Source organism: Cheilinus undulatus, linkage group 9 (genome assembly GCF_018320785.1).
Source record: "Cheilinus undulatus linkage group 9, ASM1832078v1, whole genome shotgun sequence".
NCBI classification, from domain to species: Eukaryota; Metazoa; Chordata; class Actinopteri; order Labriformes; family Labridae; genus Cheilinus; species Cheilinus undulatus.
The window spans coordinates 40048314-40063900 of NC_054873.1; the positions used below are offsets into that span (position 1 = coordinate 40048314).

Sequence of the window (15587 nt, forward strand, 5' to 3'; positions counted from 1 at the left end):
AGCCATGCCTTAACAGACCGGGAGTAGAGAGAGAACATTTTTTCTGTCACAGAAAGCTTTTAGTATTACTCTCTGCGCTTGTTTGGATGAGACATGACGTCTGGTTCAGACAAAAGCTCTGCTACAGCTCAGTCCCAGCCTGGGGACACAACACGACAAGAGCAAGTCAAAAAAGCTCTCCTCTGCATGAGACAAGCTGTCAGTGTGGTTCTGTTCTCAGGATTTAACAACAGCGGTCCAGGTTGGAGTAAACAGCAGCAGTCCTACTGCGACATCCAAGCTAACAGTTAACGGTGGAGTAAATGGGACAAGCCCACTGTCATGATTGGAAAGCCATTCTGAAACAGACCAGGAGTGGAGAGAGAACAATTTTTCTTTCACAGAAAGCTTTCAGTGTTGCTCTCTGCCCTTGTTTGGATTTAGACACATTGTCTGGTTCACACAAAAGCGCTGCTGCGGCTCAGTCCCAGCTAATGGTTAGCACATATGTGTGAAACACATATGTTTCATTGAAGGATGTCTCACTGGTGATGGCAAGCATTTCAGTATCTTGCCAATTTGACAAGAAGTATGTGCAACTCTTATACCAAACATCTGATTGCCTTGAATTTTCACATGTTGGATCAAGATCTGCCCCTCTATATATTCAAAGGTTTATTTTATTGTTTTGATACAACACCGCTACTAGCAACTGGAAGTGACACAACTGGGCCATTTCTTTATTGGCGAACAACTTGTTGTTATGGCATTTGACAGGAAGTCACTGTAACTCACTGTAAGAAAGCTGAGGCATCTCTAACATAAAATATCCTGCTTTTTCTGATATTATATGCTAGGTATAACAAATTGATCAAGTTAAGAGGGCTGTAAGCTAGAGTAAGTTGAAGGGTGCTGTTATAAAGGGAGCAAGCTTGATTACACCCTGGATGAAGCCAATAGCGTCAAATAGGGACATAAAAGCAACATTTAAGCTATACTTTTTAATGTCTACATGGATTAAAGAGTTGGTTACAATATTTGTTTTATGTATACTACTTACTAATACTATCTAATAAAAAGTCAGAATTGGTTATGCTTGGTTGGTTAACTTTGAAGTGTTTGGAATTGTAACATTATCTACTTCTTTCTTTTTTTCAGCTCTTGAATACCAAAATCTTAACACATCAATGGCTACCAGAAACTATTGGGTGAAAACAGGTAATTTTTCTTTTACATGTACACACACACACACCCACCCCCCCCCCACGCACACACGCACACATACACACACTAAGCTGGAGGGGAGGGGTGCAAACAGACCTTTAGGAGACATGATTGGGCCAGTTAAATATTATAAAAGAAACAACCAATGGGCCACTGCTCCTGCTCTATGGGCCAGTGCCGAAAAAAAGGTTAATCTTTCTGCTCATCGAAAAAACGCCTGGTATGCCAGATTACCAGTCCAGGTTTTCACACTGATAAACCCTGCAATGTGGAGTGGGAATCTTTATTAATTTATCCCATTCAGACGCACCCACACACTAACCTTACACACCAGATAGACTGTTTCATACAGGCCCAGAGTGGCTAATCTGGAGAACCGGGAAAATTCATGGTGCTCTGGGCTGCTTTCAGGGCCAGTTGGGCTGTTGTACTAGCTAGGATGCACACAGGCAGGAGCAATTATTGTTTGAGTTATGTTTCCCCTGACAACTGCCCCGCGCCTAGGTTGGAGTTGGCAAAAAATTTGGGCCAACAAAGTAAAAATTTAAGAAGCTCCCATGTCTTAATATGCACATTTATTTTGTTATTATTAACTCAAAGCTCGATGTAAAAGTGCCAGGTGGAGATGACACATTTAAGCTTGCAGAACCAGGTGTTCAACACATAACGCAGCATAAACTGTGCAAACCAGGTTTATGAATCAAATCAATGAATTGTATGACCTATTAAACGATGTATATAGAAGTGCATAACACAAAAGCTCTGTGCAAATAGTAACTGTGTTACAAGAACTAAGTGTTAAACATCACTGCTTCAGCCTCGAAACCAGTTTACTGCTGAGAAAAGAAGAGCCATCACCACTAACAAGCACAAGCCATGACAGTGGACAGGTAGGATCAGGTAGGATCAGTCACTGTAAAAAAGAGAACAGCACTGACCAGTTCAAAGTAAAAGGTGCCTAGAAAAACACCCTAATGATTCAGTGACATGTAAGCAAAACTGACTTTACTAACATATGATTGGAAAAAAGTGTTTTTTTAAATGAAGGTAAGACTTTTAAAATAACAAAAGACTTGTACAGCTATAAAACCTGTTATTGGAAATGAATGAGTAGCATACAAGCATACAGTTTTTAAACTTGTTTTTCATATCAGTTGCAGTGCCAGGCCTCAGTATAGAACTCAGTGTAATTGTTGCTGTCAGTAACACACAAGGCCCAAGCTAGCTGTTGCCCTACAGTGTGTGAACAATTTCTCATGATAAAATTGCTAAAGGTACCCTTTAATGCTTTAAAAAATGATTAATAGCCTAATTGAACATTAATATAATTGATATTCTCAATCTGGAACTAAATAACTGGTGAAAAGCTGTGAACCTAAGTGGGCTGGTCTGAGCCATAAAACTCCAGGGCTGGTTTCATATATCTATTGCATGCGATATATTTCACATTTCTCCAGGAAACCTCCCATACAAACCATTTGGGAAGGGCAGGACTTTTCGAAAATGAAGGTGATGGGATGAACTTTCTGTCTGTCACATTCATTGTGGGCCAAGACAAAATAAGGTAGTTAGTAGCCTGCTGAGCTTTGGTTGTAACTGAAGCTTGGCAGACAGGCGGTGTCACAATTACAATTGATGGAGCTTATTGATAGATAATACTCATGCCGAGGCTGGTCAGGAGAAGTGCAAAAACATCTTGTCTGCTTTTGGTGTGGTTTTGGTGTTTGTGGTGTTGCACTTGTTTCTACAAAGAAATGCAGCCTAGTTCTGAAAAATAACTGCTATTATACTGTTGCTACTTCCAGCTTATTGCAACATAGGCAGTCATTGCTATCGGCTTTCAGTGCAATAAAACTACGCCTTGTAAAGAAACATTGTAAAGCTACCGCCTTGTTCTCCTTAAATGAAGCTGATGGGTTTGGCCTATTTTCAGACCTGGACCAGTCTTTAAAGATTCAAGCTTTGCAAGATAGTTTTGCCTAATGACATGAGGAATCTGTCCGATCCTTCTGCTTTGCAAGGTTACCCATACACATTCACATGCCACTGATGCCACAGTGGGAGAAGTTTGTGGTCAAGTGTCATGCCCAAGGGCACATCAACATGACAAGAGCTGGGGAGTTAATTCTCAGCCTTATGATAAAGAGACAACTGACTCTACCTTCTGAGTCACAGCTACCCCGATAGTGTAGATTTAGCCAAACAGATTCTGTTAGATAGTGCTCTTAAAACTGAGAATGAAGTCCCTAGGCACACACTCCTTGTTAATTGTTTGTCCTATTCGTAATATTCGTAATACTCCACCTTGTCCCTGGCTCACTGAGGTCATCAGAACCCAAAGGGCAGGGCTCAGAGTGGCAGAGAGAAAATGGCGTAAATCCAAACAAACCACTGACTTGAGTGCTTATCAGCAAAAACTGTCCTGTTTTACCTCTGCTCTAAAATCTGCTAAGAAGGCGTTCTATCAATCAAAGATCTGTGCTGCCACTGATGCACGCAAACTCTTCTCTGCTTTTAACTCGCTCTTCTCTCCTTCAAACCCACAACCCTCCAGTATGTTGACTCCAGACATGTTCGCCTCCTACTTCACTGACAAGGTTTCTGCCATCAGCAACCAATTCTCTGAGCCTGTCCAACTCAGTTTTCTGCCACCAGCTAGTGATGCATCACTTAGCTCATTCTCTCCACTAAGTGAGAGCGAGGTCACCAGGCTTCTGCTTGACTCTAAGCCCACAACCTGTCCCCTCGATCCGATACCATCACATCTCTTGCAGGCGATTGAGCCCACAATCAGCCCTGCTGTGAGTTGTATCATTAACTCCTCTCTGTCCACAGGTGTTTTCCCAGCTGCTTTCAAGCAAGCGCGGTTACACCACTGCTCAAAAACCCACTCTCAACCCAGCCCTGGTTGAAAATTACAGGCCGGTCTCACTTCTCCCATTCCTATCAAAAAGACTGGAGCGCACAGTCTTCAACCAGCTCTCAGAACACTTGCAGAACAATGATCTACTTGATCAGAATCAGTCTGGCTTTAGGCGGGGCCACTCTACTGAAACTGCACTTTTGTCGGTAACGGAATCACTTCGCTTGGCCAGAGCAGCTGGTCAGTCCTCAGTTCTCTTACTGCTGGATCTGTCTGCTGCCTTTGACACAGTAAACCACCAAATCCTCCTCTCCACACTCTCTTCACTTGGTATCTCAGGATCTGCCCTACAGTGGTTTAAGTCCTACCTCACAGGAGATCTTTTAGAGTATCATGGAAGGGAGGAGTGTCTAAACTGCATGGCTTATCAACAGGGGTGCCTCAAGGGTCTGTGCTTGGTCCCCTACTTTTCTCAATATACACCACCTCACTTGGTGCAATCATCCGCTCCCATGGCTTTTCTTATCACTGCTATGCAGGCGACACACAGCTATTCCTGTCCTTTCCACCAGATGACACAACTGTCTCAGCTCGGATCTCATCCTGCCTTGCTGATATTTCTAAATGGATGAGGGAACGTCACCTTCAGCTCAACCTGCCCAAAACTGAGCTCATTATCATCCCAGCCAGTCCCACTATGGAACCGCAGATCAGTATCCAGCTTGGATCAAATAATCTCTTGCCCACTAAGTCAGCCCGGAATCTGGGTGTCATGATTGATGACCAGCTAACCTTCAAGCTCCATGTGGCCTCGATTGCTCGGTCCTGCCGTTTCGCCCTCTACAACATCAAGAGGATCAGACCCTACTTGACAGAGCATGCTACACAACTCCTAGTACAGGCTCTTATAATATCACGTATTGACTACTGTAACTCATTACTGGCAGGCCTACCTGCATGCACAGTTATACCTCTGCAGTTGATCCAGAACGCAGCCCAGAATCCCAGTAACATCACCCAAAAAGATGTGTTCATGACACAAAATACAAACTTGGCAGAAAAGGAAAGGAATTTGTGTTTGGTAGATTATTTCTGTGTTATAACGATGGTTCTCGACAATAAATCTCATACCGTTGGAAAACCTTTTCATTTCCCTTTATATGGTGCCACATTTGTAAGGAAGTTTTTTTTTTTGTTTTTTTTTTTTTTTTTTTTTTTGGATGAGCAGCAGAGCTGAGTATGTGGTCTGTGCCCATGAAAAATTTACCATATCTCTGCTAGTGTCAAACAGCTTATTTTGCTGTTGCATTTGCCTCTCGTTTTGGGCTTCTGGTACTCCAGGTGCTGAGGCCTGATTGGCACTAGTTATGTTCAGTGATAAGTCCAGATTTTGCCTATGGCAGTTGAATCATAGGGTGAGAGTGTAAAGGAGATGCAGAGAATGCTATGCTGGTTGTAGCACCAATAGAGTAACAGCTTCTGGTGAAGGCAGTGTGATGGTGTGGGGCGGCGTGTCCCTCACTGGTAAGATGAGGCTTGTCATCATTGAAGGTAATCTCAATGTAGAGAGATAATGAGATGATTCTGCAACCAGAGACAATCCCTTATCTCCACAGTCTGGGGCCGAACTCTATCGTCCAAGGTGGCATCACTTGCCCCCACAGAACGGGGTTTATCAGAAAAGACTACCTCCAGAATTTAGAAGTGGAGAGGATGGAATGGCCTGCTAGCAGTCCTGACCTCAACCACACTGAACACTTGTGGGGTGTGCTGTTGTTTGTACCAGAGTGACCAAAACAACCACATTAGCTGACATGTGACAAATGCTGGTTGAAGAATGGGATACCATCCTGCAGCAGTGTGTGACCAGGCTGGTGACCAATAGGAGGAGGTGCCAGGCTGTTGTGGCTGTGTGGTTCTTCAAAGGCTAATGAGGGTCCTGTTTGTTAAATTAATCCATTATTAAATTGCCAGTATATCTTATTTCTTCAAATATTAATGATCTAATCTACCAAACAATTCCAAACAAGCTTCAATGGTAGAATAAGCCATATGCCCTTCCTTACCTGACTGGCTATCCCTTTACATATCATTATTTACCCTAAGTTTTAATCTTTTCTCTCCTTACAGTTATTCAGGATGTGGATAGCTCCTCCTTGGAAGCCAACTATCAGAATTTTGCTAGTCTGATGGAGCAGCGACTGGCTGAGCTCTTTCTGTTGGCTGGCAGACAGGGTTCCCAAACCGTCCGATCTCGGCGAGCCACCACTGTAGGGGCTTATACGGTGCAGGTGGGTGGTACTTTGAATTTTGTGACTAGTTACTTTTATTATCTGTGGTGTTGATGGCATATCCTTTAGAATTACCATTATGCAATTTCAAGGGGTATCTCTTACTTTATCATTTTTCAGTTTATGGCCAATTAATGCCTGCTTTGTTTACATAAACAATTCTTTGAAATAAGGTTTGTGTTTGCATGCACAAAATGATGATCACAATACCAAAATGCTGTCTCTTTTCTCTGTTATGATCATATTGCAAGTGATAATCAGTCAGGCCAGATTTTTTTTCTGATACTATTGAGTGTACAATTTGGAGCCTAATGATGAATATGCCATATGTTTTGCAGATAACTTTCCTTTCAAATCCTCTCATGATATGAATATGTGCAACAGTTTTTTTCCCAAGTAAATAATCTTCATAATAATGACATCTTTAAACCTGTTGCTGTGCAGTTAAAAGTGAGTTCTTCACCAGTTCTTAAACAATGTGTAGGAGTTGTACTAAAGTGTATTTACCCATTAAAACAGGGGATTGCATTTACACAAAACTGAATATACTGAATATACCATTGTTATGTAGACCATTAAGATCTGCCTGATCTATGCACATTCAGTCCTTAATGGTTAATTCATTAGTTGACATGTCACAGTCATGTCATCTGTTTCTTTACTAAATAGGCCCCAAAGGGTCACTGTTATTTCTTAGAGTGCATATTTTGTCTACATTGTATTATTTCTTTCATTGTTGGACAATATTATTGTCATCACTGGAGAAGCCTACTACTGTTATGCTCTCAGTGAGTATGCTGTAACCCTTATATATTATGGCAAAATTTTGCCCTTTTTGGACATCCAGAATTTTCGAATTTAAGTATCTTGATACTTGTGAACAGGGAAAAGTTAAAGAAATTATTTTGTTGGAATGTTGATAAAAGCCTCAAATGTTTTAAAGAATTCCAAGTAAATTCTTACAGAGAACTCCTCCTGAGCTCTTTAAAACATTACATCTAGAGGGGATTCAACAAACAAGGGAATTTAAAAGTGAGGCAATTTTAATTTGTGAAAAATAATCAAATTGTTCCAATTAGAACTTAATGTGAAAATTTATTCTACTTGGTGGTAAGATTAACATGTTTAAGAAAACAACTGTTCATTGAGTAGAATATTCCGATATTACAAGTAGAGACTTCAATATAGAATGAAAGAAAATTAAGATATTTATAAAAATATCTTTTCCATGTGTCAATAACTTTCATCAAATGTTTTTTGCTCAAAGAGGTTGAGCTTATGCAGAATTTGAAGAGGTCTTGTACTTTAAGTAGTACATATATTGTCAATATATGGCTGTAGGGAAATTAGTTATTTGTATCGAATCTGATTCTAGATTAAAAGTATTCATTTACAATTCCAGATGGTGAGCATACGTAGAACGCCTGGTCCCAAGAACCCAGCTGAGATGACATACTATGCCCAGCTACATGGGGCACCTATTGCTGGAACAACTGCTGCTAAGACCCTAACCAGTCTGGACTCTCAGACCATGGCTCTGACGCTGGGATACTTTGTGCAAGTGCAGGCTGAACGTAAGCTTGTTAACTTGCTGACATTGTTTGTGTGCATGAGAAATTCTAGAACAGTTAATAGTTAATATTTTCACCAGGAAAATAAGGTAGCTGTTCATTTCATCCCTCTGACTAATCCCTTGTTCATACTGCATTTTCAAGGTGAGCTATTCAAGCCCAGTGATGTTTGGCCTTCAGTATAAATGTCATTGTTTCACAGTGTCACAGAATGTCACTTTTTCCTTACATTTATATAACAATATTATGATAAATCTGGAATATATGGAAGGTTCACTCCTTGAATTCAGTCACAGGAAAAAAGACCTTTTGTGTTAGTCCACTGTGCTTCATCAAGTCCAGAGTCAACACTATCAGCCATTTACCAGATTTTAGAGACTTTATATTTCCATCTGTGCAGAAGCTATATGGAGATACGGATTTCCTTTTCCAGCAAGACGTGGCACCTGCCCACAGTGAAACCAAAACTACCAGATACTGTATACAAAAAAGGGGAGCAATGACTTGCCTGTATACTTGTCAGTAAAAGTCTATAATAGGGAAGGAGGTGGCCCCTAGTGTGTAAATCCTAAAGGACCTTTTGGATTTACACACAAGTTTGCCACCTCCTTCCCGGGCCTCAATGAGGAGATTGACTTCTCCCCCTTTCTGTAACATTTTTTAAGACTTTGTGTATCTGGTAATGTTTAATGTTTAGTGTTGCATTGAGTCTCTTACCTTCACTGTTTTTTCATATGTCTCTTATGTGAAGTGATCGGGTATACTGACATGATGCTCTATCTATGGTCAGTCAGTCATGTCGGACCCTATTGTTGCTTTTTGGTTGTTTTTTGATGATGCAATGTTATGATGGTAATCCCTACAGTATTTTGAACTGTTATTGACTTTTATTCCAGTTCTATTCAGTTTTTCAAAAATAATTATAGTGTGCTAAACTTTAGTGACCTTGTTGTCATGTTTTCTTTAGCCCATACTTAAAATGTTTTGAGGTGACCTTCCTTACTTATGAATATAGCCCTTCTTGCTGTATTTATTATGAGCTATTTATAGTACTACAGAAATGCAAGTTCCAGGCTTCATGACGACTGTTGCCATTTGACTTATGTTTTTATATTGTGTTGACCTCGGTCACGTGATTGTGTCACATGATGCTCCTGTTGCACTTAAACATGTGTTTTTTATCTGCTCATTATGACCTGATGAAGACTCATTGGGGTCGAAACGCGTAGACATCCCTGTTTAATAAAAGATTTTTACATCAGAGTACCTCGGATCTTCAGTTTTGACTGCCATCCATATTATGGCCCTTTATTGAAAGGTATACAGGCAAATCATTGCTCCCCTTTTTTGCATACGTTTTCTCGTCCATTTCCTGAAGAGCACCTGATTCTTACGACACAGCGTTGGATACTTTGACCCCATGTAGCACTCACCCACCCCCCTTTTTTCTACTACCAGATGCTGGTTTGCTGACGATGGTACTACTGTGTTTGATTGGCCGTCCCATTTACCTGACCTGAACCTCAAAAAGAATCTCTGGGAAATTTCCAGAGGAAGATGACACATCAGACTTGATATCCATACAGATGAGCTGAAGGCTGCTATCAAAACAGCCTGGGCATCATAAAACCCCAGCAGTGCCACATACTGACTGGCTCCATGTCATGTTGCATAGATGCAGTAATTTCTGTAAAAGGAGCTCCAACCAAGTACTAAGTGCATGAATGAGCATAATTTTCCAGAAAGTTGACATTTCTGTATTATAAATCTTTTTTTTTGGATGGATACTTTGTGACTTTTTTTACATTTTTGAAATTATTTTCACTTTGTTTGAGATGAATCTAGAATATATGGAAGTTCACTTCCATCAAAGAAATAAACAACTTTTTCATGGTATTATAATAGTTTTTGAGATGCACCTGTACTTTTAGTGTCTGGCAGTTGTTTACCTTGTGAAGAGAAATAACACAGGTGGTAGTTTTACACAGCTTTTCCAAACATCTTAGTATATCTTGGATGCTTTCATTATTTTACTTTGCACACAGAAACAAAATGATTTCACAAAACAAAAACTACCAGGGTCAAAATTATAACTCCCTTTAGAAATGATCTTTTTGTTGAGCCATAGCACAAACCACTGATGTGCAATTATGTGCTTATTTAGAAAATCATCAAACTTCTATCAAATGTGATTAAGTAATCTCCACAATTAGTGCTGACCCACTGACCTCTTCTATTGTAACTGTTTACTTCAGTGAATCAACACATACAAATTTTCTGAAATTTTTCAAAATCTGTGTTAAATTCAAATGGTCACCTGTTGATTTTTTACTAAACTAACAATGCAAATTTCTGGTTAATGTTTCTTTTATTTCCATTATTTTTATGTATCTTTCTATTTATTACAGCTGTGGTAAAGATTCCCCCTAGCAACTTGTGGATCATGGCTGTTCTGACACCCCTCTTCTTGTTTGTGGTGGTCATCGGCATGGTGGTCTTTATATTATGCAAGAGGAATAGAGTCATCTTTAAAACTGGAGCCTTCAGGACCTTCAAAACCCGCTCCAAGGTTTGACTGTCATTTATTATTGGCTATTCTTCCCCTGCATTTGTTCACTGCATGTTAGTTCCCTTTATTATTCATCTTCTAATGATTTGCGGTACAGGCTTGGAATGGTTTATCATAAGACATTATTGTAAAGACAAAAAGTCCCTTGTAAGATGTAGTCATAAGAGTATGTTTTAAAAATGACACAACTAAAATGCTAATTATTTTATTAAAAGACATTGATATGATTTAAGAGCAATTTCATAACTGTAAACAAACTCCTTGTGACCATTTATAGATATTTAAGTTTGCTTTAACATTTGATGTACAGTATATGTAAGAATGGACCGCATACAGACCAAAAGTGCCTTTTAATAACGAGAGACAAAATTCAGAGTGAGCAATATGGTTTATTACAGTCAGTGTGGCGTTTAGGACACTTTTTTTTTTTTTTAAGATTTATTTTGGGCATTTTTGTGCCTTTAATTGATAGAGGAGGACAGTGAATAGATTTGGAAACTGGGACGAGAGCGGGGGAGAGACATGCGGTAAAGGGCCTCAGGCCAGATTCGAACTTGGGCTTCCGCGTACATGGGGTGCACCTTAAACCACTAGGCCACCAGCGCCCCAGGACACTTTTTACTCAGTTTGAGACCACTATTTATTTATGAACATTGTGTAAATACAGCTCAAGACATAGTATTGTGTTTGTACACCAAAACTGATACTGAAATCAAAGTTTGTTACATTTACTTTACGTTTTGGTATACTAGCCAGGTTGGCAACCAATTGCATTTTCTCTAGCATCATACATTAGACTGTAACAGCCATCTCTAATCAGCCTAAAATAATTTTTTTCACAGCTTCATTTCAGTTTTTAATGCCTGATTGAGTGGCATTTCCATCACAGGAAACAAGTTATATCTTATGGTACTAGATATCAAAATTAAGTTAAATGTTCACCTTTGTTGTTCACCTTACAAACTACATAACCTTTTAACAAATAAGCTATGGGAACAATCATCTCAGAAATAGTCTTCTTAACCTAATTGTAAGGTAAGATTTTTGTAAGCATTAAATCATATGCATAAATGCACATATCCCAACATCATTATTATAGAATTTACAGCCCAGTTTCTTTAGGAACTGTATTCACTTGTTCTCCTTTATCTTAAACTTATTTTGAGGTTTATTTACAAACAACTTTGATCTGCTCAACTTCAGGTATATTGCCTCCTGTTGCACCAGCACCACCTCCACCACTCACTGACACACACACACACACACACACACACACACATCTACCTCCACCCATAATGCCTCTTCTCCTCCCTTCTCTCTTCACCTGCATGTGTAATCTCTTACCATTCTAAAGCAGTTTGTTTGATAAGTTACTTTATTAACAGCTCACAGGGGTGTGCCAAGATCTCTTACCACAAGATTTCCTGTCGAGGTGATAACTGAACTCGCGAGATCAACATTGCACAGACATCAGGAGCAGCAGCTGTCACGACATAAAATTTCATCAAACTAGAAATATTAAAGTTTACATAGATGCCCTTGACACTTTAAAATTATTGGTGTGGCAGCTAGTGAAGACACCAAGCTGCTCGATGACCCACTTCAATCACCTCTCCCCATGGTTAGTGGGTGCATAAGGCTTGGGAAGGCTAAGCTTTTTCTACATTTCTGCTGTCAAGTCTGTGAAATCATAAAATTGCTTGGTAATTTTCCTGATTTCCAGGAAAGTACTGACTGTGTGTGACTGTTAGTCTGCTGAAGCTTATAGTTAGGCAGGTTCATTAAACACTAATCATATCCACATAGCCTTTCACAACCTGACTTGTGCGCAAAGCATCATAAATGTAAACATCTCACCAATCACAGAGAATCAAGTGCTATTTATAAGGTTACAGCTAGCAGCAAGTTTTAATTTCAGCTAACAAAATTGACTAACATATTTAAGGCAAAATATAAAAACAGGCATGACCAAGAAATCCCCAGCAGCAGACGTGGCACTAACAACTGTTGATATACCTGCAATGAATTACTGCACAACTGCACAGTGAGCTTAGAGCTGAGATGAGGAGTAAACATCAGTGAGCAGGATACTATAACTGGTAATACTAGTCCTGAAGGGACAGACATGAGAGGAAAAGACAGTGGTCTATTTCATGTCAAAGTGTTGCATATAGCTAAGCCAAAATGATGTTTTAATTATTAATTTTGCCACAGCACCTGGACATGGACTCCTCATTTCCCCTGCCTTTCATTAATTTTTTGATTAATTTACCATTTTATTAAGAGAGAAAAACAACCTTTCAGCAGATCATTTAGTGATGCCTGCAGTGCAAGAATTTTGCCATGTGAGCTGTGCAGGCCTGTGGTTTTACACTTTCTGCAGTCTGATTTGGCACAGTTATGATTGATGTAAGTCCCACAGCTACTAATGTGGACATTTGTGCTGTGAATTGTGTAAGGAGTCAGAATCATTTAAATGTGTTTTTTTGGGCCCATATGTGTCTTGGTTGGTCAGTAGTATTGAATCAGAACAGAGAAGATGGGATAAAGCCGAGCACACCAGCTGATTTCATGTCTGACCATGGGTGTAGCACAGGGTACTGATTATCTGGGCCCACAGTAGGGAGGGAACCTTGAGAAGCCTGCGATGAAAAGTGTGGGGTTTTTTTTAATTTTTCTTAGTAATAAGTATCGTTATTGAATCAAAAACAACTTAATGAATTGGTCAGCAGCCTGAAATTTATATCAAATAGAGTGAAATGAAATACTGGGGGGCCCTTGCTCCTCCCTTAAAAATGTCCAAATAGTATAGTCCAGCACTGCGAAATAATGCAAGTAAATTAAATATAACCATAGTAAAAATATTCCTCATATATCAGGAAGTTATGGTTTAGAAATAAATGTAAATGCATAGATATTTGTAAAAATTATCCAACATTTATTGCTTGGCTTGCCGGTAAAGGGGGCCTTCTGAAATATTCTTTCTGGGGGCCCAAAATCCCTAGCTACGCCACTGTATCTGACTTAATGACTGACTTAAAGTTGTACCCTGTGCACCAGTCAGACTCAAGCTGTTCCTATACGTTGTGCAAGGATGTATCTTTCATGCAAGGATGAGTAAGTGCAAGTTTAAAACATCAGACTAAACCAATACAGTAGGAGCGGAAACACACTAATAGTCATAAAATGTAGGCTACATGTAGCATACAGTGACAGCATGGCTAGTTAACAAATTTATAAATGAAAAGGCATGAAGATGAAGGAGACAGAGTCATCTGTGATCAGACCATAGACCTGGAAGTTGACTCTCAGCCAGCTGATAGAAAAGCTTCATTATAGCAGACAAGCTTCGAGTGAATAACAGAAAAATATCTCCTAAATATGCTACAGGATATATCAGGTTGCAAACATGGAGCTGTCCATGCCCTGCAGGTACTGATTTTCTCAGTGTGTTTCAACTTTTCTCCCTCAGTAGGCTGTTTCATAATCATCCATTTAAAGCAAACAATGATCAATGTTACAATGTTACAATGTCATTTAGCAGACGCTTTTCTCCAAAGCGACGTACATTTGAGAGCAAGAACAATGTGATCAAAATATATTAATTAAACATGGGTTGGTATTTTGATTAAAAAGACTCCATAATTGAAGACAGTGGAACAGGGCAGGCACAAGGGGCATTTTGAACCCCTCACGCCCTGGTTTATGGGAAGGATTTGTTTTTTTTGTCTTTACAAAAAACTATGACTTCTTTTTTTTGGTTTGAGTTTTTTCAAATCTTCTAAACTTCAAGTTAAAATAGGAGGAAAGTGTGTCACTTGGCAGCTCCCGTCTCTTAGCAAAGGTTCAACTGAATGCACATGATAAGACCAGGTGTGTGCTTGTTTTTAAAACAGGTATGGTCACTGATCAGACATTAGCCTTCCCAAGTCCCAGCCCCATCCACCACCTATGCAGCTCCCATTCATCATAACAGTGTGAAATGATTAAATGCTCCCACTAAAAACCTGTGGAATCTCTGTGGAGAGTACAGTGATTATGTAGCTCACTTACAGTTGAAACCAGAAGTTTACATACACTATATAAAAAGGCACATAAACTTTTTTTTCTCACTGTCTAACATTAAATCAGATTAAACTTCTCCTGTTTTTGGTCAATTAGGATTACCAAAATTATTTCTATTTGCTAAATGCCAGAATAATGAGAGAGATCATTTTTTAGACAATTTTTTATTATTTTCTTGAGAGTCAGAAGTTTACATACACTAAGATTACTATGCCTTTAAACAATCTGGGAAAGCCCAGATAATGATGTCATGTCTTTGGAAGCCTCTGATAGGTTTATTGACAACATTTGAGTTAATTAGAGGCACACCTGTGGATGTATTTTAAGGCACACCTGAAACACACTGCTTCTTTGTGTAACATCATGGGAAAATCAAAAGAAATCAGCCAAGATATCAGGAAGAGAATTGTGGACTTGCACAAGTCTGGTTCATCCTTGGGTGCAATTTCCAGATGCCTGAAGGTGCCACGTTCATCTGTTTAAACAATTATATGCAAGTATAAACACCATGGGAATGTCCAGCCATCATACCACTCAGGAAGGAGACGGGTTCTGTGTCTCAGAGATGAACGTGCTTTGGTCCGAAAAGTGCATCTCAACCCAAGAACAAAAGCAAAAGACCTTGTGAAGATGCTGGCTGAAGCTGGTAAGAGTGTGTCATTATCAACAGTCAAACGAGTCCTGTACCGACATGGGCTGAAAGGCCATTCTCCCAGGAAGAAGCCATTACTCCAAAAGAAACATAAAAAAGCCAGATTACCGTTTGCAAATGCACACAGGGACAAAGACCTTAATTTCTGGAGACATGTTCTGTGGTCTGACGAAACTAAAATTGAACTTTTTGGCCATAATGACCATCATTACATTTGGAGAAAAAAGGGGGAAGCTTGCAATTCTGAGAACACCATCCCAACTGTGAAACATGGTGGTGGCAGCATCATGTTGTGGGGTTGTTTTGCTGCAGGAGGGACTGGTGAACTTCATAAAATAAATGTTATCATGAGAAAAGAACATTATGTGGAAAT

At 39.6% G+C, this 15587-nt stretch overlaps 1 protein-coding gene across 3 annotated transcripts in view; it reads left to right on the plus strand.

The window, feature by feature from the left end:
- kiaa1549la (KIAA1549-like a) overlaps positions 1-15587 on the plus strand; it is a 135609-nt gene that overhangs the window by 76574 nt on the left and 43448 nt on the right. For all 3 annotated transcript variants that reach the window (XM_041796567.1, XM_041796568.1, XM_041796570.1), the window contains exons 8-11: positions 1138-1197; positions 6197-6357; positions 7760-7931; positions 10337-10497. In XM_041796567.1, the coding sequence (XP_041652501.1) occupies positions 1138-1197; positions 6197-6357; positions 7760-7931; positions 10337-10497 (554 nt within the window). The remainder of the gene's footprint in view (positions 1-1137; positions 1198-6196; positions 6358-7759; positions 7932-10336; positions 10498-15587) is intronic.